Here is a 27,870-nt window from a genome sequence, read left to right as displayed (position 1 = left end):
AAACAGAGGAGAATGAGCGAGAGTATCGTTACATGTGTTTACATTATTTTAGCAGTGCAGTACTAATGTATCGCTATGGCATATCAATTTGATAAAATAAGATGTTTCTTGTGGTATACATTACAATAATGATTTAGTGCTATATGCTATATTTGTTCGTAAAATTTTGTTTGTATATTAGTACTCCCAAATCAATTTGTTTTTTTCTTTGTTAGAATGCAATGTGCTGTTAAGACTCAAGCTTAACATTTCAATTACGATTGACAACCGTTATAAAACAATTACTCTCAACTTATTGTTACTTTTCCAGAACATGTTATCCATGTTACAATGATGAAAGAAAGGTTGACGAAATAATTCCAAAGTCTTCATCATTATATCACCCATTCAGTTTAGCCATAGATTCTGATCATGATCATATATACTGGTCGGACAGCAGCAACAACGCACTTATTCGCTCTGAACTGGATGGTTCAAACACAATATATGTTTTAAACAGAACCAATGGAATAGGACATATTGCTTTGGATACAACGAATAGGTAAATATTGAGATTAACAAATTAAGGTGAATTGAAATAGCATGATAGATAAACAAGGGAGTGAACAAAATCGAATTGCTACATTTGTATTGAGACAATCTCTTCATGGGAGGTATGACTTGTAATAGTTTCTATATCAGATGAATGACAGGAGATAGGGAAAACTACAACATTGTACGATAACAATTGTAATTATTTTGGTTAATAGAGCTTGAAATATCAATTGCTGACAACTGTTTGGGTTGTCGGAAATATTGTCTGAATAAGATATCTATAGTAATATGATTGTACTGTACTGTACATGTGATTTAACATTATAATTTGAAATTTGATAACTGCATTGACCACACCTATCCAAATTGAGGTTCAAATATTACACATACAGTAAGTGTATACCTTATTATACACCTATAAATCGATAAAAGTTTTTGGATAGCTACCCACAGTTTTGTGTTAATCGAGGATATATCTTCAAGAGTCATAAATCGGTAAAAAGGTTACCGAATTTCAATCTCAGATAACCTTATAAATTTGTCATTGTCACAATCCTGGTTACTTATTTTTGGAAATGACGGATTTCTTTACGTCTTTAGCAGCCAAGCGCGTTATTTGATCTAGATTTTCCTTTTTAAAAAGCTGGTCCTATAATCGTTTTGTTTGTTCCATTACTGAAATCTAACTTCAAATGAACCAGTTTTTCATAGAAAGATACCTTCCTACCTGCTCTTTAAAGGCTAAAGTGTTGCTCACATGTTAGATGTTTGCAAAATCGCGCATAGACTACTGTTTGTTTAGTAGACCGTTTCAATTACCATTTCTTTCACTTGATGTTTGGATTGCACTCTTATATATTATTTCCTTTGTACCGATTCGATATTAATCTTTATACTAAATTAACATGTACAAATATTGTTTTGTTGTTTTGGATGAGCATGAAATGAAAAACATATACTTTTTGCTATCATATAATCCTTTGATATTTATATTTAATTGTCTTATGTTTCAATATCGTCATTTAGAATGATTTATTTCATGGATGATGGAGTTGGATCAATTGACAGGTGTACATTAGATGGACAAGATCAAACAACTATTATAAGCGACTCTATGTTAACAAGAAACTCCCGTATAGTATTGGGTAAATATATTATACAATCTGAATATTTTAACATACGTACATTCATGTTTTTGTATTTGTATGTTAACAAAATAATGTTAAATTCGTGTTATGTTTTTTCTTATGTACATTTTCTTTTGAAGAAAAGGTAATTTTATATTGATTGTTTTACCTTAATAAAAGTACTCCATTAACAGATTTTTGGAGTAGAAGGATTTTTTGGACTGTTGGAAATACAGTGAGAAGTGCAACATTCGAAGGAAAGGAATTTAATGAATTTCAAGGACATGGTCAGCATTATTCCTGGTCTAAAGTGATTGGCATTGATTGTCATGGAGACAACTTGTATTATTCCGACAATATTTATCATTACATGAATAAAGTAAATAAATCTGGAGACAATCGTGTTAAAGCAGCTCACGTATATAATCATATGCGAGAAATACGGACTTATTATGGGAAAGGTAAGTCACGTTAGTTTAATTACAAAAAAACATTCTGCAATTTCATAAATATAAAACCAAGTCGTGAAAGCAATATGCCATACATTTAACGTATCTTTAATTTTATCTGAATTGCTTTCATAGTGATAAAACAGAGTTTTTACATTTATTTTGATACGAACAAAAGTATATCAACATTAAATTAAAACAGATTAGCCAGTATACATAAATCGTAGGTGTAATCATTTAGATTGTATGGAATAGTTTTTTTTTTGAAATTCCAAAATGAATAACGTTTATAAGTTTAAGGTTTTATTTGCTAGGTTAACCTGATCAGTTTTGGATAAAAAAAAATGCAGGATACTAATTTCATTTCAGACAACATCGACAGTGTTGTATGATATTTGTTTCCTTTATTTTTGTTTTGGCAATAACTTGATAATAATCTTATACATAATCAATATTATGGAATCCAATGCGACTGTCATGAAAGAGAGAGGTTAAGCTAGCTATAAAACAAGATTTAATCGAACATTTTTTACACAAAGAAATGCCTCTACCAAGTCAGGACTATGACTGTTGGTTTCCATTCGTTACATATGTTTGAGCTTTTGATTTTGCAATTCGGTATTTTTGTTATTTCTATTCTTATTATCAAAATTCGTTTTGTTCAAAGTAAAAAAGGGGCTGATGACAACAAGGGACAGTCGGTATCCATAGATAGAAGAGAAACTGACAACGACATAGTAATTAACGAAAGACGAACAAATCTACAAAACACCACATAAATTGAGCAACTCGAACCCCACCAAAAACTGGGGGTGAACTGAAGTGCTCTAGAAGGACTGGCACTTTCTTTTCTACTTTTGTCACCAGTTGTGTTGCGCATGAACGTACGAATCCGGTGGCAATTCTCTTTCTGTCAACAATCGAGGATAAGAGGACTTGATTGTGGTTACGATAGTTAGAACCTATCCATATTTATCTGAGACACAGATATTATAAAAAACTGTCGACGAATACGTGATGGCGTCCATTAAACATTAGAAGGAATGGCTTCAACTTCACGAGTTGGAACCCTATATCTTAATAGATTCCTTGTATGCAGTAAATCACTACCAAGGAAGGCATGATAGGAGATATATACTCCATATGCAGTCCCTGTAGGAATGTTGCTACATAGAAACTGACAGCTCATAATTGGGAAACTGAAATCATTTCTTTTAGCGTAAAAATTTCATCATTGTCAATTTCTAGATGTAAGTCAAGATGTGAATGTTTAATGGACTCCATCATGTGTTTGTAGACAGTGTTGAAGCATATCTGTAATCTTAACTATATATGTGGTATCCATTATTTCAAGCTCGAAATGACACATTCGTTCAGCATAGTCACCAATCTTTGGATATGTTAGGGAGATGGGATCATCTACATAGCGGAACGTGAATTTAAAGGATAATGCTCGCTTATCTTTAATCTTAATCAGACGTTCCTGTATTAAAGCTGTCTTGTCTTATAAGAATAAAGGAACAAGTCGGTTAATTGAGGTGCACAATTAGTTCCCATATGAGTGACAATTTTGTGTTGAAAAAAAAAGTCCGCCAAAAGTAACACATATCAATGTCAATAAAAAAATCAACCATCTTGGTGTTGTCAGTTTCAACTGACGTTGTTTATCATCTTAACAACGTGTAATATTGTTCTTTCATTTGTCTTTGTTCTATTATTATTTTACTTTTACTGTTTGGTTTGTTTTCTGTGATATCCATTTGACGTGGCTAGGTACTTATACATCCCGTCAATGTGTTTGTATTATCTTTAATTTTTACTGGTGTGTTTTGTATATGCGACTTTTTGTGTTTCTGTGGTTCTTATAACGTGACTCTGTACTTTAAAAGATCCCGTCATTATGTTATTGTTCTATTATATGTCATTATGTTATTGTTCTATTATAAATTTGAAAATACTTTGAACGACAAACGACAAATTTATTTTACTCGCGTAGTGGTATTTACCATATGTGGATTCTTAAGGGTTCTGAAGAACTTCTGGACAATTATAAATCTCGGTCTATTTCTGAAATTAATTCTAACATAACTTTTGATTTTTTAACCCTGTATACCAACATTCCCCATGTGAAATTATAAAATTGTTTTGAATAGACATTGAATGACAAACTTTTTTCTTATGTGACGTTTACATTTTCTGACGTCAGACACGCGAAGCAATGAATGTGGGTCTTAATTTGATAGATGCTTTTGTGTTTTTTTTGTAAATAATTGTTTGTTTTGATATTGTAACACAGTGATGACTGCTGTACCCATATTTTGACTATTTTATTTATAATGTCTGTTTTGTTCACGCATCGTTGTAAATATAACGAAATTTGATAAGACTGTCGTACAAGTGAGAGGTTTAGCGCTATAAAACCAGGTTCAATCCACCATTTTCTACATTTGAAAATGCCTGTACCAAGTCAGGAATATGACAGTTGTTGTCCATTCGTTTGATGTGTTTTGTCATTTGATTTTGCCATGTGATTAGGGACTTTCCGATTGAATTTTCCTCGGAGTTCAGTATTTTTGTGATTTTACTTTTTCAGAGAATTTCTTTTTTAAATTTGAGATTTTCTTGTTTAAATCAGAGTGTATATTTTTTAACATAGTATTAATTATGCATCTTAAATAAGATTTGTTTTATCTACGTTGGCCATCCATTTTCGTCTTATACCTGTCCAATCTTTGCAAATTTGGGTCAGTGCCCATGCATTCTGAGACGTTCTGAAACAAAAATGAAGAAGATAATCTTGCAAAGTATTTAGATTTAAATTTCAGATATACCATAAATTATTTTTTCGTGTGAACCAATTCATAAAATTTGATTTATCCATGAATTCCAGTCTATTTAATTTCGCAATATTTCCGAAAATATCAAAAATCGATAACGAACTAAATATAAACTGATAAATTGGATATTAGTACAAATTGAGCTTATGTCACTATCATTTAGTGCACGTGTTAAGTTGAATATATCAATTTCGAAATTTTTATGACATCAAAGAACTGTCATAACCGGCATTGTTTAAATTATTATCATTATAAAAAGATCGAATATTTTGAAAATATTTTGATATTTAAGGACCAGGAAACGGTTTGAGTGATATAACATGTACATGATATATATTATATATCTAAATAATTATTATTTATTTACATAAATATTAATATAGTATTGTTCAAATATTAAGACAAGGTTAACAATAATTGGTAGAAATATTTTACGTTAGTTATTAAGGATTCCTGTGATGTATTTAGAAGTCTAAACAATGCCGAAAAACGTTCAACTGGATTTTATGTCGATTGGACTAGTGATGATCCCATTATTGATGAAACGTTAGAAGAAGATTGGTATAGAGTTATTAGCGACAATGGTGATGACATGGCAATATCCCCTCCAGGGATGAAATTTTGTGGAACAACGAATCCAATTTGGTTAAATGGTATGCATATTTGTTTTTGGCATAAATAACATGTTTTTTTTTATATTCCGGATTTATCTGTTGACAATACGGCTGTCTTTCTGACGTTTGGTTAATTAATTTTTTCTCTGACGTTTGCTTTTTTCAATTACGATGTTTTTAATTTAACTGGAATTTAGTTAGTTCATGTAGCATCTTTTAATAAAAGTGTAGGTTTAATTTATTACAACTACATCTGTCATCTCATATGTCATATACCAACACCAAAATCCATTCCATTCAAGATTATCAACCAAAAAGAATTGAAGGCCTTTGTGCTCATCATTCCCGTACAACTATAGCCCCTGGTCATGTTATATATCCGGGGACCATTATCTCATAAATAAAGAACATCTAGATAGTTGTTCGTGAAAGGCCCTTAATATCGAAACTTCAACTAGAAGAACCTCAGGTGACCGATGAAAGCAGTTTAAGACTATACCAATATAGATTTGGTGCTATCCAGATGAATCAATTGACTTGACACTATATCTGAATGAATCAAAACATTCATTTATTCGGAGGCTAATTAAAAAGTACGCTGTACCATGTGCACACGAAATTTCAGTCCTTTCAAGAAGCTCAGGGTAGTCGATGCTTTATACTCTCAGAAAAAGTATGTTGATGTTCCGGGATATCATTAGTTGTTATTTATTTGATCCTAAAGTATTTTTTTTCATAATGAGTAGATTATAAACTGCTGTCATTGTGTCTAAACATGCATCATACAGCTTTTTAGCATTGTAATGCAATTTATTTGTAACTATTTATGTACCAGAGAATTCATTTAAAATGACACAATTCTGTCATAAACTTTTAATCACTATTGGAACATTGAAATATACAATTGTTACAACCTATTTTGACAGCTTCACCTCTCTGGTCTCTGACACAACTCATACCTTTCCTTTCATTACAGGGACATTACCTAGCTTTAAAGATGGAAATAAGTCTGCCATAGCTTGTATGCAGACAAACAGCAGTGTGTGCGAACAAACATTTAATATTGTAATACGGAATTGTGACGGTTATTATGTATACTTTCTACCACCAACACCACCAAATTCATCTTATTGCTTCGGTAATGTATCGCCTATAGTTTAGGTTTGTTTCCGTTGTTGTATTCAAACATTTGAAATATTTGATCAGATTTGATGAATCCTATTTATAACGTTCATAACTGTCAGATAACCGTTGATGAATCTTACAATATTTATAAATACACAGTGTTTTCTTGTTGTTGTTGAAACTATGATTCGATTTTATACATTTTAGAGTTAAATTGAGAATAGAAACGGGAATGTGTCCAACAGAAAACAACCCGACAATAGAGCAGAACACAGCAGTTTAAGGCCACCAATGGGTCTTCAACACAGCAAGAAAATCCCGCACCCGGAGGCGGGCTTCACTGGCCCGTAAACAAAAATGTGTACTAGTTCAGTAAAAATGGACGCCACACTAAACTCAGAAACATATATATGTACTAAAATTAAAACAAAAATATATAAGACTAACAAAGGCCAGAGGCTCCTGACTTAGGATAGGCGCAAACATGCGGCGGGGTTTAACATGTTTTGTGAGATCTCAGCCCTCCCCTTTACTACTTGCCAATGTAGAATAAACAAACACACAGCAATACGCACAATAAAACTTAGTTTAAAAAAATCTCCGAGTCTCATGTCAGATAAGGTAACAGAAGAAACTAAGCAAAATGAAAATGATATATAAATTAAAAAAGGACTACTAGCAGTTACTGAAATGCCAGCGCCAGATCTGTATTAAACTGATTTAAAGATTATGTCTTCATCATATGAAAGTCAAGCACATTCCCTCTCGTTAGGGTTTTAGTATTATACCATCATTAAATATATGAGAAGAATATAACCCGTATCATGTGAACAACTGGTTTTAGAATAAATGTGTTTATTTCCGATGCAAAACCGTATGAGTGAAACGATAAGTTCCAAAAATTCCATCTTAAATGACCGGACAACAGTATCGTAACTTTATCCCTTCTGATTAAGTCTGTTTAAAGGTTTTGTTAGCTTTTGAGATGAATGAAGACATGTTTGTGCTTTGTATAGAATATTACCATTAAAGATTGGATGTGAGATATCTGAACGTATAAGATATCTGCTTGTTGATGTTTATTTACGAATGGTGTCCTCGTACCGATAATAAAATTTAGTAAATGTTTTGACTGGTTTGTGATATCGAAAACCATGGTGTAAATTAATAATATTTCAGTAATACAGAGAACACATTCGTAAAAATCAAATACGTTGTTACATACACGAGCGAATCGAACAGGTTGAGGTATATAAACACCATAAGATGGTGACAAGGGAACGTCACCATCTAAGATGGATGATTAGCGATAGGAAATGAAAAATCATCTCTTTTATCGTAAAGTGTGGTATTGTTTCATGCTAATGTATAGATATCAAGATACAGGAAAGTGCAGTGTTCATTGTTAGTATATCTTTATTTAAAGTCAGTTCAGCAGGATAAATCTCTTTAGTGTACACATTGAAATTCTCATTATTGAGTGAGTGTATGCTCTACAGTTATGTCTCACTAATCGTTAATATATTGAACAATATGAAACATGACTTGGCGCTTTATCCGAAATTCACAAAATGTTCATGGAACGTTTTGTTTCATGATAAAAAGCTCTCTAAAGACAATATGTGTTGTTCATTTCAACGATTTTGAAATTGAATTCCAGATTAAATAATCTTATTTGTCAAATGTAACTATTCTTTGTTGTTTTTGTGCAAAGAAAGTTAATGTGCTTCACTCTTGAAATGTTTAAACAGTCTAAACAATTCGTTATCATTTTACTTTATTTAGACTAGGACGATCTGGAGTAATAATACTGTATTGCGTGGATAATCCGGACCAGCAAAGCATGTGGTCACCAAACAGCTGTTTACTGTATTCGAAATTTTTCATATTTGTAATGAGCTTTTACTTGTTCGATTTTATTAGGCGCGTTATATTGTCATTACTTATAATTTATTTGAAGTATGTTTTGCATCCTGACACATATTCAAGTATTTTGCGAAATGAAATTATCATTTTTCGTTACAGGAAGTGGCCCAGTAAAATGTCCAACTGATATGTCTTCAGAAACTGAATATTTTCCAGGTTGTAGTTGTAAGTTTTGGCAAACATATTTCTTTTTTCTTTTGTTACAGTCTCTTTGTATGAGGGATTTTGAACCTAAGTCTCCTAATAATTTCTTAATCTATCAACGAAAAAGTTTACAAAAATTTTGTAATGAATCATGTCATTATCGAATAACTGACTACTGTGTTAATGATACCATTGGGAACTAACAGTCCACCAGCAGAGGTATCGACCAAGTACTAGTAAATGAAATTAACTAATAATTTCGTACGTCTGAAGCGCTGTTTTCTGCAAAAGTTCTGATACTTATCTTTAAATCATTCAAAACAGTAAGTATTAATATATAGAAAATGTCGTATGATTGCCATAATAACAATTATCCATCAAAGACCTAAGGTCAAATACCTGAAAAATTAGATAATCTTATGGCATTTTATAATAAGCTACACCCAAAAATCTCGGGATGACAATGTTTAAAACGTTTTAAGAAGAAAAAGATGCTAGAAAAAATGAACGAAAAGCAAAATTATTTACGCAGACGAAGCCTGCCTTAATCGAGCGAGGCACAAGTATTGCTAAGTTTTATGTGTCCAATATTCTTCAAAGGTACTTAAGTTTCCCACTCTTTGAAGTTAAAGTTGAACACAAACCATTATCGATATTGCAAAATATTATCAGAGATACTATTCTATGATTTTAAACATTTCATTTGAATTAGGAGAAGGCGATCTAAGTTGGACAAACTTGTGTCCTATTTGTGATATTTTTGCGAAAATATGGGCACGATCTGAGAGTGTATTCGAAGATATTTTGTAATTCAAATTAAATAAGAGAAAAAACAGCTGATTTTCATATTTTGTTAAATATTGATTTTGCAGAAGATATCAACCCTCACAATATACTGTTTTCCAAATAAGTTCACCTCTGAAAATAAATGGTTATGCGTGACCAACATTTCAACATTGTCTTCAATATCTAGGCTTGGAACTTAAATTCTTAACTATGCTAGAAAAACACATACCGCTGAAACGAATAAACTATGATATTCACCAATACTCGTTGCAAATGTTCTCTCTGTTATATATGTGAAAATTTACAATGAATTATATCAATCTGTTGACTATAATTCAAACCACTGCAATATTTCATTTAGCAAACTTTCCAAATGACATGATATCGGTGGAGGTGAAAGCTGTTTTAATAGAAGGTGAAAGCTTTAAAATAGGGAATTATGACCCAACACCGAGTTTGATACCAATTTTTAAATGCGAATTTGAAGACAAATCAAACGGAACTTATGGTTATGATGTTTATTGGTATATATGTGCAAACACAGTAAAGAATAACACAAACTTGCTATTCAAAGACATTGATGAGGCTGTTGTATTACGCGAGGCTGACTGGATTGGTAAATACAGGATGAACATGGAGGTAGAGTTTTGTAGATTTCTAGACATTAGATACATATATTTATTTATAAAGTAAACGCATGCAAATCTCTCTTCAATAAAGAGGTACATACATCTTATTCATTTAAAAAAAGAAGTATACATTTCGTGATAACTTCATTTTCCAGACCCTCCATTTAAAATAAAGAAAAGAATTATCAGAGAAAATAAAGTTCTTATAAATAACTTAAACGGTGTTAAACTTCCTGTTCCCGATGGTTTTTCCCCTATAAGTTTGATAGAAGTCAATTTGATATTGTTAAACCTCTTACATTGTAATTGAATATATCATTACAGCTTACCTTGGTTCCATGTTTATGATACATATATTATTTCGCTACAGTTTTTAGGGAAAGTGGAGCTGTCATGATGGTGTTAATAAGGAACTTATTCCACTGAATAATTAGAGGGACTATTTTGTTCGATTATTTTTTATTTACATGACAGATTATCATTTATTATCTAAATTTCAATCTGGAGATTTTCAACCAGATGTTAGTACAATCAATCAATAAACAGAAATTTAGATTTCTATAATTTCCAATGTTCATGTTGGCATGATTGTATATTATATAAATTGAAAAGCCTTTGTATTCATAGTAATTTGATTTACTGGTTTAAAGATTACCTCTCTGACAGATGCCCGAAGGCTCTTTCGTATAAATTTATTAAAAAAGGGCATCAGTACAATGGTATCCTAGGACTCTGTACTCAGTTCCTTCCTTTTGTTTCTACTTATATTAACGCCAATGTGGAAAATATGAGAAATCATGTTAAATCATTAGCAGATGACACCTAGTTTTATGCCATTTTTGATGATGATAACGATACTGTTGCTAATTCATAAACTGATGCTCATGGGAGGACAAAGATATTTGGTGAAAATCGGTCAATTACTTTTATACAAAATCAGATCAAAGTCAATATCAGCTAGGTATTAATTTTGAGAGTAATTCTAATATAAAATTACATGTAAGTGCAATTTATAGAAACATTTATTTAAAACTAGTTAAATATTGGAATGAAACGCACTTATTACAATTTATGTTTTGCGTCATTCTAGAATATATTAACATTTTATGGTATAATTGGGTTTTACAAGAAACTAATTTATATGAAAATATTAAAAATAAACAAGCATTATTCCTAGGTAGTTTTTGCTTGATACCAGAAGCAAAATGCTTTATATCTACAAAATCAACTATTATTTCAACAGATTAAGTGTGCCGTACGAATGAGAAACTCAAGACACTCAACACCCGGACCATATCTAGATAGTCCTGTTTTTAGAGCTGGGTTGTTTGTAAGCTTTCTTTAATTCATTTTGGTTTCAATCTACAGAAAATATCGGAAGGATATGGTTAAATGAAATAAAGAAAAAGAAAAAAAAAAGAAAAAAGAAAAACACAAAATACAAAAGAACTGTATGGTTAATGTATCATTTAAATGAAATAATTTCAACTTGGATATTCTCTCATCCCGAGTATACAGTTACCAAGTTTTGTTTAAATTAATGTTGTTTTTATACTTTTTATGATTATTTAATAGAAAATGACTATTGTTTTCACTGTTATTTTGATTTAAATTATTTGTTTCAATAATTAAGAATAATAATTTTTTTTACCAAAACTTTTTTAAAAAGGAAACATACAAATGGTTGGTGCCTTTTATAGCACATTTATAGTTACCTTCAAAATACTGTCGTATCCATTGTTTAACTTAAAATAAGTTTTTTTTATGATTTGTTATAGAATAGAACATTTACATACCTTTTGATAAAATCACTCAGGTAGTCTCGGTGCTCGACTCTATAGTGGTTACGGGTGCAATATTCAGTTGGGTCAAACGAAGAACGTAAGAATTGGTATTTGCTACTTTTCCGACAACCATGTTGCACTCAGAAGAAGGACCAAAGACTGGTCGTCTCGGAGTCTGAAAAATTAGTCTTAGAAGAGTAATTTGTCTTCAGGACGGTTTTATTTAGAACTAACACGTTAATGTCAGGCTTTGCGCGTCGGTCTAGTATAAAGTTCATATTATATCACATTTACATATTCTCGTCCTGAAAGTACATTTAAATGGCTACTGTACATTACAGTAACCAATCTATTCTGTTTGATAAATATTATATAATTTACTGAAATATTTGACAACAAACATACTTTTTATAACTTTTCGTTTATCAATGTAAATACTTTGTATCTGATATATTTGATTTTAGCCAAGTACCAATAGTTATTATTACACAGTGAATGAAGGGGAATCAATAAACATTACATTTATGTCAACAGTTCCGGTTGGATGTATTGCATCACATAATGTAATAAGATCTCAATGTGACCAGAACTTCTACATATTTCGACCGAGTTATTACACATATGGATCATCTTGCACTAATAATGTTCTGAAAAGAGATATCTTATTCAATGCTGAATTCTGTGGATTCAGACTTGGGAATCTCGACTGGATGGACAAGAAAACATTGGAGGTGTATGGATATAATGACGGGCTCTACAATGTAAACAACAGATATGCATACATCAAACTGTCAACATCATCAATTTCAGCATATAACAATATTTGGAAAGATGTTGATATATATCAAATAAGGGTATTTACCTTTAACTAGTATTTTGTTATCTTTAAATAACTTCACAGATTATATCTACAGAAATTCACTGTTTTGAGTACAAAAAATTATATAAGAAATCAAAGTATTTACTTATATTGATATATAGATTTAGTTTGTGTTAAGACGATCGATGGCAGAAATTTGACAAGGAGTGACAGCTTCAATAACATGAATAAAAAAAGTTAGGCAATTCGAAACAAGATTTTGCGAATTGATTAAGAAATGACATCACTAATGCAAATTGAAAAAGACTAAAAACCACATGCTTAACACGACACAGATTACTTAATCAATTACTGATTTTTTTCATTTTTTTAAAAAAATGGGTGCTTAACTATAAGTTTTGTGCTTCGGACACATGAAACTATCAAACGTGTTGTTTTCATAATTTTCTCCTTGATATTAGTTTTTCATTTGCGTTGTTTTTGTATTACTCCTAGACTACACATTTTGTTATTTAATACATTTGATAGATATTGCCTCTGTTTGTACAACATATGCAAAATAGATCTACTCCACTGATAAGGAATATTCATATCTGTATTGCATAGCATATTAATTAACAAATTTTGTATATCTATACACTTGTGTGCGTTCGTGAATTTCAGTCATTAACATATCTTATCAGCCACCAAAATACTATTTAACAAGTACGACCAGTTAAACCATGCAGGAATTTCGTTTTTCATCAGGCAGTGCGATTCGCACAATAACACCAGTAAATTACATTTAAAAAAGCTAAAACGTTAGCAACGTCATAATGTTTTCATTGTATGAAATAAATATATATTAATGTGTGTGGAAGGCTATGTTTTCTGAGATTATAATAATAGTTTGAATATTAGTAAACGTAAAGTACTTTGTAGGTAGAAGTCAGGGACAAGGATTCTACTTTGAAAAACAGGCTCTGCCAGTCGTACAACGATCCACATTTTAGGACATTTGATGGAAAATACTATGACTACATGGGAGTCGGGGAATTTGTTATGTACAAAAATGACATTGGTCCATTTTATGTAGGTACTAATTAACACTTGCACTATTTATAAGCATGGTTTACACAAAAGACCATTGAAACTGTATTATTTCACTTATGATTTATTTTTGAAACAGCACTTACGACAACGTGCTAAAGGTTTGATATCGAAAAAGATGCTATGTTTTAATTTGAGTGACAAATATCGTCTAATATTTAAAAATTCTGAGTTATTTTTTTATATTGATCAGTTATATTTTCTTTGTTGTGCTCATTTCTTTGTTCTTATGTTATTTTTGAAAATCGTTAAGTGAACAGAAAGGGTGATAATGAATTCAATATATCTTGTACACACGTACTTTCATAATGAACTGTCTATTTGTTGTCCAAGAATGTTAATTCGACTTATAATCTTAATTCTTGAAATGTACGCAAAGTCATATCTTAATATCAATGCTAGCATAAAGTCTTTCAATTTTAAGTTTAATGCCGAAACAAGGTAATTAGTTTCGATCGTTTTGTTTTAACGTTCCCATAAATTGTTGTTTTAAAGAAACAATGTGTGCAGTTATTGTTTTCATTTTTTCTAAGATATTTAGCATAATTGTTAAACACCACGTGATTGTTGTGTCAGAACAAGAACCCTCGCATCTGATAAATAATCAAACAATATTTTAGCATGGTATTTTAATGAGCTTACAGTAAAGATGTTTGATTTTGCCATAGATACAAAAGTATGCCTTTCCGTTTCAGGTCCATGCATTATTTACAAGTTGTGGTTCTGGCTTGCCCGGTACTTCTTGTCTTTGTGGAATAGCGATAAGGAGCAAAAACTCACTGTTTGTTCTACGCACTTGTGAGAGGATTTCAAGGAAAGAATTACATTTGCTTCAGCAACCTGTTGTCACGCTGACGTCATGTGACAAAAGTGATATGTCAATAAGTAACACGAACAACAACTACAAGGTTTATACGGCTTTATAATTTAAAATCATGGATACGTTGTATGAATTGACATATTTAAAAGGTCGAGAACATAATAAGAGGATGCAAATATGTTTTCTGTTTTCCATCTATTAAACCTAAATACAGAATGTAAATCTTTCATATCAGCCAAAGGTGTAAAAATGCGAAGATCTCATCCGGGCATTATGCTGACTCAGGGTTAACACAAATCTCCTCTAACTACTAAATGCAGCATACTCAGTTTGGAAGCAACTTACACTTTTCTGCTCGCTTTTATTTCTGTTAGATAATAAACAAAAAATTAAGCTTGTTTACAGTATCTGATTTTCCCCTGTATTAATAATTTTATTGTTCTGCTACATACACTGCCGTGTATACAATTTACACATTCGTTGAAAACGAACATCACATAAAACTAAAATTAACATCTTTCGATTAGGAAATAATTCATGGGGGCTTGAATTTATACTGATTTTACAACGGGTTGGTCCTTTATGCTAAATATTTTACCAAGAGCGATAGCGATTAAAAATACCACAATAGATTTGTTACATAATGGTTTTGGTGATATTTAAAAGACAGCCAAAAATGATAACATCATACAAATTAGATAGGAAAAAATGTATAACAATATAGGCATTGAAATTATAATTTTTATAAATTATCAGAAAAATTTTTGCCTCCCGCCGCATTTTTTCTTCAGTTATAGAAAAGGAATTTAGTTCCAAAATGATTTAGAAATTTTAAACAGCCTTACGCATTAGAACTGTTATATCAGTTTTAAAAAATGCGAGCTACTACTACTGTTGTGTAACAAAGGCTGAACAATATACAATTGAATCTCCAGTGCCTCAAAATGAATCGTACTAGACGTTTCAACTTATCAGAAACCATGTAAGCAAATGCAGCAATAACAAAATCTCAATTTTTAATTCAGATAATCTTACCAATTGCAACAGAAATACAATTCTCAATAGCTAGGCGATTCATAAGTGTGATTTCAATCAAACCCTCTGTAAAGGACATACATACGGCAAAGGGTCTATGTGGAGTTCCTAGTACAACAAAAGATCCTTCAGATGACATCACACATCGTGAACTTGGACCAATCAGTGATGAACAAATATTTGCAGATTCCTGGAGGTAATAACTTCAAAATATTACATTTCACTATACTTTTTTCAAGAGGATCCCGTTGGTGTGTAACATTCTGGAAAAAAACCCATTAATATCTTATTTAAATTATGAAAATTATGAAGGTCATATATAGCTTCTTAAACATAATGTATATACACAGAAGAGATTTGACGTTAATGTTTCTGATATAAAATCCCAATATGCACCCAAAAAGAACTTTACTTCAAATATATTGCTGTTCGTAGTCTAGAGAGTCGTTCAAAGGTATTCAATGAGTAAAATTTGTTTAAGGTTCCATGTCTTTTATTTATTCACATATAAATTTTATATTTCATTGGTGACTAATGAACAGTTTTCAATAAACATATGTCGTGTGCATAGAAATTACTATGGTATGTTTATATTGATAGCAACATGTGCAAAAAGCCCAATGTCACGATGTACAAACAAATCTCTCTGAGTAAGGTATGAGTATCAATTTCAAGTAATAATTTAAAATTAAAAAAAAAATTATTATTTAAAAAAAATTGTTATAGGATAACCAAAGGTATGGTTGAGGAGCAGCTATTTGTTGAAGAACCAACATTCCTAAAGAAAGACAACGATGTTTATGAACAGAATGTTGTTGTTGACAACAATGAGAACAATCCTGACTTAAGAACATTTTGCGCATGTGAAGAACAAGCTGGCAGTACCGACTCACTAGATGACTTTAACAGCGTACATTGTAATTTGACAGATAGCACTGAGCAATGTTCAGACTCATCAAGTTCATCCGGCTCATATGTTCAATATACGTCTTGCTTACAGCCTTTACGTAGAAGACGATCAGTAAATGTTCCTCATAGAATAAGCAAACGAAGTTTAAATAATAATGATGACAAGGTAGATTTCCAGCCGTTAACATACAGTGATGACGTAAATGAGACAGAGATTGAGGTAATTTTAGTTGCAGACTTAGCCTTTTTGCATTTCTATGAAAAAACAATATAAGAGAAATAATAAAAATGATAAATTACAACCAAACAGTACAGAGATTTTACCGCTGTACTAACTCGGCTGTTTTGGAAATGTTTGAAAATGTTTAAATTTAGAGTAAGAAAACACATTTCCCCATAGATTAGAAACAACAACATAACATTGCTAATATGTATACTTCTTTCTTTTACAGCCACCAGCAACTTTTCGAAACGGTTGGACGTCAGACAGAGCATATAACATATGTTTCAACAGCATACACGACGCGTTACAAAATGATATGTACAAGGATTATGTTGATGTACCTGTCGAAAAGTTCATAGAAGCGTGTGTAAAGGATATAGAAGTATAAATCTTTTTTTATTAAAAAAAACGTGGATACGAAGGACACAAACCTTTTCTTATCACAAGGAAAAACATTTTGCACTGAAAATCTTACCGGATCTGAATAAGTTAAATACAAAAAAATATCAGACAATACTTACTATTACAAACTCGGTTTTATTTATGCGTTTAGTACCTTTCCTAATACACGCAACATATTAGGTGATACATGTAGAAAATTTTCGGAAAAATTGACAAACAGATTCAATGGACTGCTGAGAAAATTGTTAATACAGTGATTTTTTTTTCGAACTTTCCGTAATGAAAACATAGAACTTAAAATTAAATCAGATTTAATGCTTGGTTATTTCCGATCCCTTTTGTATGCAGATGGCATCATGTTCACCCGACCTCATTAACGAATAAACCCTCCGAGAAGATTTGTGAATATAATCAGTCTTAGTCGTATTCTGTCTTTTTGTTATATTTTTTTCGTTGATGGTTTTGTCATAGCTCAGATTGTTGCGTTTTTATTTGAATCGTTCAACATTTTGTGATGTCGAGGCCTCTTATAGCTGACGAAACGGTATTGGTCTTACTCATTGTTGAAGGCTGAACGGTGATCTACAGTTGTTAGAGTCCGCCTAATTTTGACAGTTGTTCCATTACCAATCATTCCACATCTCCTTATTTTGTATGTTTTAAATATATGTATGAAAAAGGGAATCTCCATTGTGTTTTACCTGAGATAAGATATATAACTAATTATGTTTGACTGTTTTCAGTCTTTGTTTGCTTCATGTTAGAAACACACATTTCAGGCTATTTGATATGGTACTTACAACATATAGGTTTAAGATGTCCTAATAATATGGTGGTCATCTCGTTAATTTCAAGGCATATCTTTGTTTTAATACCTACAGGTTGCAGGCGATACAACGTTTCTTACAGACACAATAAATGCCATGGTAACTAGCATAATGACTGAGCTAGTGAAAACTGAATATCTGTACACCCAAAAATCTAGCGATGGATCACAAACGATGTTAGATTATTTTGCTAGTGCATTATGTCTAAACAACTGCAGTGATAACGGAATTTGTAAATCGGGTAATGACATTTTATTGTTGAAAGAAAGTAATCAAGATTCTATAATTTAAAAATCATTCAGTATGTCAAATAAAAACACACATTTAATTAATTAAGGCGAATTTAAACCTAGAGCTTAAAAGGTACTCTGGATAAAAAAAAACCAGTAAGTTAAAAGGCAATGAAATTTGTTCTACTTTTCACAGTAAGCGCTGTAACGGGAACTCATTAAAGATACCAGGCTTATAATTTTGTACTCCAGACGCGCGTTTCGTCTGATATAGACTCGTCAATGACGCTCGAATAAAAAAAAATTTAAAGGTATACATAAGATAATGTTAAAGATTAAGATAAACGTTCCAATTTAACAATATGTAGAGGATGAAAAGTGAATACAGCTCAAATTTAAGTTAAATATCCGTTAAAATATTTTGCAAACATTGTTGAATAGATCTCAAAGCTTTTCAAATTCCATTTGTTTATTGACCAATTGTTTTAATCGTGTTTTGCACTCACAATTTCAGGTGTTTGCATTTGTGACAACGGACATGTGGGTGAGGATTGCTCTTATAACACTTCATCACCACCGACTGGTATCAGTCTTCCCTTTAATGGTGCTTGTACACTAACAACTCGTTCATGTAAAGCAATGAATATATTTGGAGAATTTAAAACTACCTCTGTATGGTGTAAGCGGAGACATTTTCAGGTAAGGTGTTACATAAATGTTCATATGCGTAATTTGCTAATCAAACTTTGTGTTTTAAATTTTGAATCAATAAAACGTTTAGAAACTTTACAATCTAAAAACCGATATGCATAATTCCGTGTTCAACATTTGATATACAACTTTCACCCCTAGTTTTGTTTGAAAGTGGTTTTTGTTGTGTTGCTCTTTCTTTAGTATTTAGTGCTGTTCTTTGTGCTTTTTATTGTTTTGAATGTCTGTGATGTTTATACTGGTAGCAGTCCTGTCTATCATTTGTCACGAAAAACTTGTTTCAATTTCGAAACTTCACATTCGTTTAAGTGTCAGGGTTAGAATATTTACATGACAGATGGTTTATGAATTTGGAGATAGGGTCTTAGGGTAAGATAAGAGTCAATTACCAATCCGCTATTGCGTAATGCCTAATCACTTGATTTAATTTAACAACATATTTTATAGGAGTTATTCCATAAAAGTCAATAAACTCGTGATGGCGTCCGTAAAATTTTCGAAGGGATGATTTCAACTTCACTACTTGGAGCCATCCATGTAATAAAATGTTTTATTAATATGAGCAATTAATTATAAATGAAAAAGAGAAAACGCATATAGATATATGTGATAAACGATTCAACAGGGCTAAACAAGATGACTGAATGCCTAAAGTAAATACATAAGAAACAATTAAAAAATTATACCACTGATGTCTGGTTGAGTCTAGTGTAGATATCATAGTTTCCAGTATAAAATATTCTATACCGAAATAGTTATTGCATTTATAAATTTCAATATCAATATCTCACAATGAGGATGATTTGCAGTGTTTGAAATTGAAATATAGAAGATGCAATTAAAAGAATACAATTATTGATATTTACAAGGCGTTTGTCTTACATTGTCATAATCTATTTTTGATGAATATTTTGTTTTCGAATTCAAGCAGTAAAATGATGATTTTATAAATTTTCCATATTTCGGACATCAAAAATCTTTTTTTCGAACACAACTCTTGCATATCCCGCGTTAATCGGCAGTGCCTATGTTTATTATAAAAAAAAACAGATCTGGAGTTTGTGTTCAGTTCATGAGGTAGCATCCCTGATAACACGAAGAAAATTATTGATATTGAGCTTAACACTTTTTCAACTAACCAACTAACGACTGAATTCTTTTTACATTTGGAATGACTCTAATATTTACAGATTTTAGAAAATGATCTTGTGTACACACCAAGCGAAGAACTTGTTTTAGCTGAATACAGAAACCCATTCATGTTAACTCTAGATCTTCCGACGTCAAGGAAGAAACGATCAGCGGACAACAAAGTTCTGTCAGAGGGTTATGACATTAGCTTTTCATATGATGGCCAGAATTTTGGGAAGGAAACCAGTATCATCATTTACGATGATCTCAAGTATTCATGTAATACGACGGCAAAAACGTGCATATCGTTGGTATGTAAATGTTTTTGTTGTCGCTGTTTTATTTATTGCACTTTATTCACGGGTGTTTCTCTTTTGCTTTATTAACATAAGAATCAAAGAAAGTTAAGAAATACAAGAATATATATACATGAACTAGTAAACCATTGTACTCAAATTTGGTTATACTATAGAAAATATTGAATGAAAAGGAAATTTTAATCACCAAAAAACTAAACAAAAGTTATATCTCTAGTATTTCATCTATAAATCACCTTTATCTAGACGATGACCAAAATCTTACACAAACGCCATGTTTTAATAGACCAACTATGATTTAAATCAACGAAAAAACTAAAGATAAAAAGCAACAATTTAAATTTAAAAAAAAGAAAACAAAACCATTTAGCTATTATATCTGCAGAACAGACGACGTCTGCACAGCAATAAAATAGCGATATGTAAAAGTGTAGCAAATACTCATTTGATTACAAAAAAAAGTGGTTTTTTTTGAAATTATAGATGTAAACGACTGCCTTTCTATGGTATATTGACAACATTATTAACAACATACCTTCGTATTATTTTAATTGCTATTTTAATATTAATACTTAGTACCGACAACAAAGAAACTCATTCATATTATTTAGGATATACTTTCACAAACTGATAATTATGTTGTGACGATACATAGACGGTACCGGCATCATTGCTGCAACATATTCGAGGCTAAAAGTGTAACTCACAAATATGAGTTCATTCACTCGATTTTATTATTCAAAACAAGAATAAAATCATCTCTGACATATCATGTTCAATATGGTTTGCCACAGAAACCTGTATCATTATTTTTATCAGCGAATAATCACAACTATATAACAACATTAAACAATATCATTATTTCTCTGTCTTATATAAACTACTAAATGAAGGAGTTCCAACTCCATGTGAAAAAAAAAACTAATCCAAGTTGTCTTTAATGTCATTAAATTTTGTTTTCTTGGTTCCAATATATAACTATTTGTTTTAATTTTTTCCCCTTTTTACGTCTGAAAATTGTATTTGCGTGTAGTTTTTATTTTTTCATAGCAAATTTGAAAGCATATAATAACGAAAATCTATTTTCAGATTGTGGACGAATCAGCAGAAACCAAAAAAGGTAAATGCCTTTATACTTTTTTACATTCTACAGATAATGTTTATCTCTCTATCATGTATTGTATAGCTTTATACATATCAAAAAATGAAGCGATTAATAATTACTTTTAAATGTAATTTAAAATGTACGAATTTACGAAATATAATTATGATTAAGCAATGCGTATTACATAATCACATGAAATAAAAAAAAATAATGACAATGATTTCTCTGAGAATATTTTTTAAAATTTCTTTTCAAAAGTACATCTAGCTACTTTTTTCATAAATAAATCGTACTCTGGTTCAGATGTTTAATGTATACAAACTAAGTATTGCATAATAGAGAATCATCATAGTTCATCTATGGCCTTTAAGTTGTTGATTTATTACTAAAATGGATTAAAAACTAAATCATAAGATCTTTACATTCATGAATAGCAAAAAAACATTTATAGTGAAATACCTCCCTAAAATTTTCTATTCACGACTAGTTCTCGTCAAATTTGTATTTAGTGTGCATCTTGAAAGATATTTTGAAGTGCAAGTTATTCCCCTCTGTAATGATATCAATGATTTTTCTCTATATGTTGTTCATGAATGCTATAATGCTGCTATTATATTTTATAGATGTCATAATGATTGTGGTCCCAGTTACAGTATCAGTGGTCGTTATCATTGCGATAACAGGTGTAATTTGTTTCAAGTTGATAACCAAAGCTTCAAAGTAAGTGATCAATAACATTAACGGTACCAATTATCTGCACCTGATTTGCATTTCGACAATAACTGTCTCTTCAGTGATTCGCGAGGCCAAAAGATTTGAAAATCCAAAGCTTATTTAAAAGACGAAGAGCTATAATGCGAAAAGGATCAAATGAATAATCAGAAATATCAAATATTCATATATAGAAACTTATTCCATATTTTAGTTGACATTTCTAAACATTATGCGTATAGACTGTACAATTTGATCAGTCAAAGTATCAAAACCTATTAGTTATTTTCAAAAGAATGCGAGACACAAAGCCGAGGAGAGACCAAAAGATCACATGACTCACAATAATATTGCAAAAATTTCAAACGGGTAACATCATAGATACCGAAAGGAAATACTTAATAGTGAAGAATCGGAATTATTTATTAAAAGAGACTTATGAGGGTGTCTTATAATAAGAAGGTTATCCCTGTACTATATCTATATTAAGAGCACTTGAAAGCGATTAGGGTAAAACTTAATTGAAATGTTGTTGGAATTGGTCTTTATTGTACCATGGGTTTGAATTGTATTATTTTTAGCATCTCACATGACTGCTAGTCAAATAAAAAAGCCCACACAAGCGACATAATTTATACTTTACTTTAGCAACTGACGTATTTCGAACACAAATAGTGTATTTGCAATTTTTTAATTGAGATCTGTTCTAACATCTGAATCTTCCATCGCCTTTTAGAAATGCATAATCATATGATTCTTACAACAAGTATACAGTATGTATAAGTTGCTTTGCTTGTTTTTTTTTTCTTTCGTCATTAAAGCATATACACATGTTTACATTTTCACTGAAATGATGTACTTCTGAAATGGCTCTTTACAGAGCCAAAATTGCTTCATATGGAGATGAATCAGATCAAAAGTCCACGTCGTCTGACAAATGGACAAGAAGAGAAAATACTGTCAGCGAACTTGAATTAAATTTTGAAGATAAGACAGGCAAAGATGCTTTTGCAATGCAGTATCCTCCTCGAAAAGAGAATATTGATGTGTGGAACGACTTCTAAACAGCGAGTTCTCTGCCGTACTATAGTCATCATATGATATTTTATGTACCTTTATACATTTAATTTTTTTTTATATCTTTGATTCTTTGTAACTTTGATTTTTTTTGCAAGCTGTTATGACATGTTATTCTATCACGTCTTGTATATGCTGTGCAAAGTATGTGTATACGTTACAATCGGCAGTTATGTAACTTTTTATGATTACATTATAATCGTCGAAAAAGTAATGAAACGTAAGGACAAATATCATCCATCAGTTTTCTAGCCAAAGATCGGTGGTTATCTCTGGCTTCCTCCATCAATAATAACAGGCTACCATGATATAGTCAAAAATATCAACAAGCAATCAATCAAAATCTAAAAACTCAAATAAATTCAATGGACATAAATAAAGGTAACAGTAGTATACCGCTGTTCAATAGTCATAAATCGATTTAACTGAAACAAATCCGGGTAAAACGTAGTTTTACGTATTGCTATTGCACAGACATATTTCGTTGTAACATTTCCAAAGCTTGTCTTAAAAAAAACCGATTTCTTCACAGCTGAAATATTATAGTGTGTGTGCCTCTAAAATAAAAGTTACATTTGCAGTTAATATATTTTATAAATCAACATTAGTATAACATCATCTGTCTCATAAAATATACAGAACGGTTTGCCGCATTGATCTATTTCCTGAGATTTTTTAACCGAATAGTTGCAACAGTAAAATTGCGCATACCACTACGTCAAATATTTAGCTGAATATTTTCTATCTGTATAATCCCAATATACCTTTTCATGCAATAAGTTTGTTTTGTTAGATTAAACTGTAAAGTGCATAAAAAAGATGAAACAAAGTGACTAATCATACTTGCTATATTTTAACAAACCAGCTGGTATAGGCTACCAGATTAATTGTGATTTCAGCTGAGCAAGCTGTGATAGGTTTGCATTCTGTAAATGAAAGCTGTTTCTAATGGAACGGTTTTGATGACATATCAATACTTCGTGTTCTATTTGCTATGAATTATCATCAGGAATGTCAGAACATATGGGAAAACTTAATTGTGCATAATGATACAATTGTCTTATATATACTACGTTGTTTTAACATAACAAAATTCAGTGTTTGAATGGATTAAATGTAAACATGGTTTGATTCTACTGAATGCAGGTAAATTGGTTAAAGGAATTTGATTTGTTTGAATGAAATATCTTTTTGAATATGGTGTTTATTTTATGTAAAAAGTTCATTTCATACTATTTGTTTAACGTCATAATCAATAAATAGATATAAGAAGATGTGGTATGAGTGCCAATGAGACAACTCTCCGTCCAAGTAAAAATTTATAAAAGTAAACCATTATAGGTCACAGTACGGTCTTCAACACGGAGCCTTGGCTGACACCGAACAGTAAGCTATAAAGGGCCCAAAAAAATTACTAGTGTAAAACCATTCAAACGGGAAAACCAACGGTCTAATCTATATAAAAAACGAGAAACTAGAAATACTTATGAACCACATCAACAAACGACAACTACTGAATATCAGATTCCTGACTTAGGACAGGTGCAAACAAATGCAGCGGGTTTAAACGTTTTAATGGTACCAAACCTTCACCCTTTTTCCTGAAACAATAGTGTAACATCACAACATAGAAAGACAGACTATAAAATATCACCTGAAATAGCTTAACTCAATCAAAGGACATATTAACACCATTGAACATACACTGAACAAATAAATTTGACCTATGACACAATGTAAATACAAAATAAATAAACTAAGGGTAGAATAATAAAAGTAACATGTTATATCGGTAAGAAATGTTAAACAATTAAAGAAAAACAATAAAGCTTGTTTCAATAACTGAAAAATGTATGGTGTATGGGGTAAATAATTTTGGTAGACAGCTCTTCTTTATTATGTGAATAGCCTAACGTAAAACGTAGTCAGCGTAAACAAGTATAACAAACACACCGAACTCCTAGCAAATTCTAACAGGGGAAGACCTTACAAACTGACACAATCAAACACTATATATATCAATCAACGGAACAAGGGGAAAATAACTGCCATATTGCTGACTTGGTACAGACGTTTTCTAAGGAAAATACAACATAGCTTTAACCTATTTTAAATAGTATCTTGAAATACGGTGTAAAAACAAAAAAAGACTTTTGAAATTTTTCTTTTTTTTTCTTTTTTGAACCTGAAAATGTTTACATAATATACCGAAAAATAAAATTAAAGTATTTGTTTTTATTGTAATTTGACAATTGAATGATCATTTGTGACTTTCATAAACTAAAAACTTCCTTCATTTTACGAAAACGTTACAAACTGTCACTGGTATACAACCAATTGTTCTATCGGGCAAAGGTTAATTTCCCATGGTGTTTGCAATAATGTTGTTCATATAATGACATTGTCAAAAATTTAAGACACTCTTTTTCAATATGAAAAGGAAACGTACTTCATAATCTTGTTTGTGGACTACAGATCAAAAATAGTATTGATTTCAACAAAGTTCTGAGTGTGTAATTGTGTCATTATTTCGTGTGTTCTGTACATGTATTGTAATAAAAAAGTGAAAAGTCAATTGAGATGACTGTTGTAATCAGGGTAGGCCGTCAAAATATTTTGTTTGAATTAGACTAAAGAATGCTGAGTCAATTTAAATTTATATCTCTTATGACAAAGTAGATTATTTACCTATACTTCCTAATTGAAATTACATTTGATAATTATTTAGATCCTTGGATGTCACAATAAATCGACAAAATAATCTGACTGTATAATGATTAATTTTGAAAAATGAAAATTTGTTGTTAGCATATAAGCTTATGGAATAACTTGGAATTGGGAATATTGCGAACACTTTCAATTTTTGGAGTGTGCCTAGTCCGGAAAAGTGCTTCGGATGTTCCAATCAATAAAATGTTCAAATTTTCATTAAATAGCACTGCGTCAATACCATTGCAAGTGGACTTTTCGTCTCCGAGTGTATCATCAGCTCATTATTCAGTGCTTCCAAATGATTTATAACATAATTTTCTTGAATTATTCGTTGATAATTCAGAAAATATCAAGTGACGACTCCCCGATGCAATGTTGAACTTAGATGAATTTGGATTTTAGCATTTCTGATGTAGGTTACTCAGGATAAACGTTTGAGACGCTCATAATTTATTAAGTGTAATTTTGAGGCTTATGAGCTAACTAATCATAAAATGATATTGTGCCTTGCAAAGTTCATAATCAGTCTAAAATAAAACAGACGAAACTTTATTAATATTTTTTTATAGAATTGCTTAAGTTATTTATTTTTCATACCATTAATTAAAGTTATTTGTCTAAATATCATTAACCTACGGTTTATTTGAAACATTAGAGAACGTCATGTCATAGAATGATGAAAACTGAAATCGTTGTTATTTTCCATTATGTGTTACATGTATATCCAAAACACATTTAGTCTGCCGACAAGCACAATGAAAACTAGAAACTTCGAAGATATAAAGAACGAATTACATGAACAAATCATTGTGCACAGTAAAACATTTTAATGTGTTATTATCCTATATCGATTTTACCAGACAAAATATTTTTGTAAAAAGTTAATCAGTAACTACTATGTAATTCTAGCGACCCCAAGGTTTGACTACGGTAAAAATCATCCCTTGTTTTTCTTCCTACCGACCTTAATAAAATTACCTCTTTCGTTAAAGAATTCAGCAATCGTAGTGCTCAAATGCGACGGAAAAACTGTCACTTTTATGGAAGAAAAATTTACAAACATGGAAGAAAGGCAGTATCAACCGATTCTGAAATAAAAAAAAATTAAAATACCAAATCAATTATCAACTGCTTCCAACAAAATATAATCAACAAGAAGAAACGCGTGGAAAATAAAAATAAAACTCACAAAAGCATCTCTCAATTATTAAAATAAAATCTTACTTATTCACGTGTGTGTTGATTGATTATCAGCGAAACATTTCATCTTGAAAACCCGAAAGGTAATTAGCAGTAATTGCTTTTAATCAAAACTCGCCAAATGGATAGTTTGTCTTTATACGTTATGGATTCGTAATACATGATAAAAACGTACACAGAGGTGTCAGTAAAAAATAAATGCATGCATTATTTCAAAAATTGCGTGAACATCATAATGACCAGATACTCGTTTCATATCACTTGAAATAACAAGAATAATTCAGTGGCTCGGAATACTAAAACATTATAGATTAACAATATTGATGAATAGAACGATTTTTACAATGTTTTAGGTGTACAGGTCTGTCTGAGAAGGTTCATCTGACATCTATCTCATTTTTATGAATCATTGATAAAGTTAATCGTATAATGTAGTACACATATACCTGTACCCTTAGTTACAACTTGAATTTAAAGAAAGACTGCCATCATGTAATTCAACATGATAAGTAATGTGATGGTGACATCTCAGGGTGTGGTGTCTTGTTATATTTGTCAACTGTTTGCATCACCATAAGACCATGTGGTGCATACAG

At 31.0% G+C, this 27,870-nt stretch overlaps 1 protein-coding gene across 1 annotated transcript; it reads left to right on the top strand.

The window, feature by feature from the left end:
• The first annotated feature begins 313 nt into the window (after positions 1-313).
• LOC127702975 (von Willebrand factor D and EGF domain-containing protein-like) lies at positions 314-25,937 on the top strand. The gene is made up of 20 exons (XM_052207339.1): positions 314-541; positions 1,561-1,679; positions 1,856-2,122; positions 5,388-5,600; positions 6,538-6,699; positions 8,712-8,777; positions 9,904-10,181; positions 11,415-11,501; positions 12,420-12,809; positions 13,697-13,846; positions 14,560-14,772; positions 15,710-15,915; positions 16,446-16,848; positions 17,081-17,233; positions 18,135-18,321; positions 18,825-19,009; positions 20,212-20,463; positions 21,559-21,589; positions 22,198-22,294; positions 23,166-25,937. Exons 2-20 carry the CDS (start codon positions 1,562-1,564, stop codon positions 23,347-23,349), a joined length of 3,642 nt encoding a protein of 1,213 aa, XP_052063299.1. The 5' UTR covers positions 314-541; position 1,561; the 3' UTR covers positions 23,350-25,937.
• Positions 25,938-27,870: the final 1,933 nt, after the last annotated feature.

Source organism: Mytilus californianus, unplaced genomic scaffold (assembly GCF_021869535.1).
Source record: "Mytilus californianus isolate M0D057914Y unplaced genomic scaffold, xbMytCali1.0.p SCAF_5, whole genome shotgun sequence".
NCBI lineage: Eukaryota > Metazoa > Mollusca > Bivalvia > Mytilida > Mytilidae > Mytilus > Mytilus californianus.
This window is presented reverse-complemented; position numbering and strand designations above follow the sequence as displayed.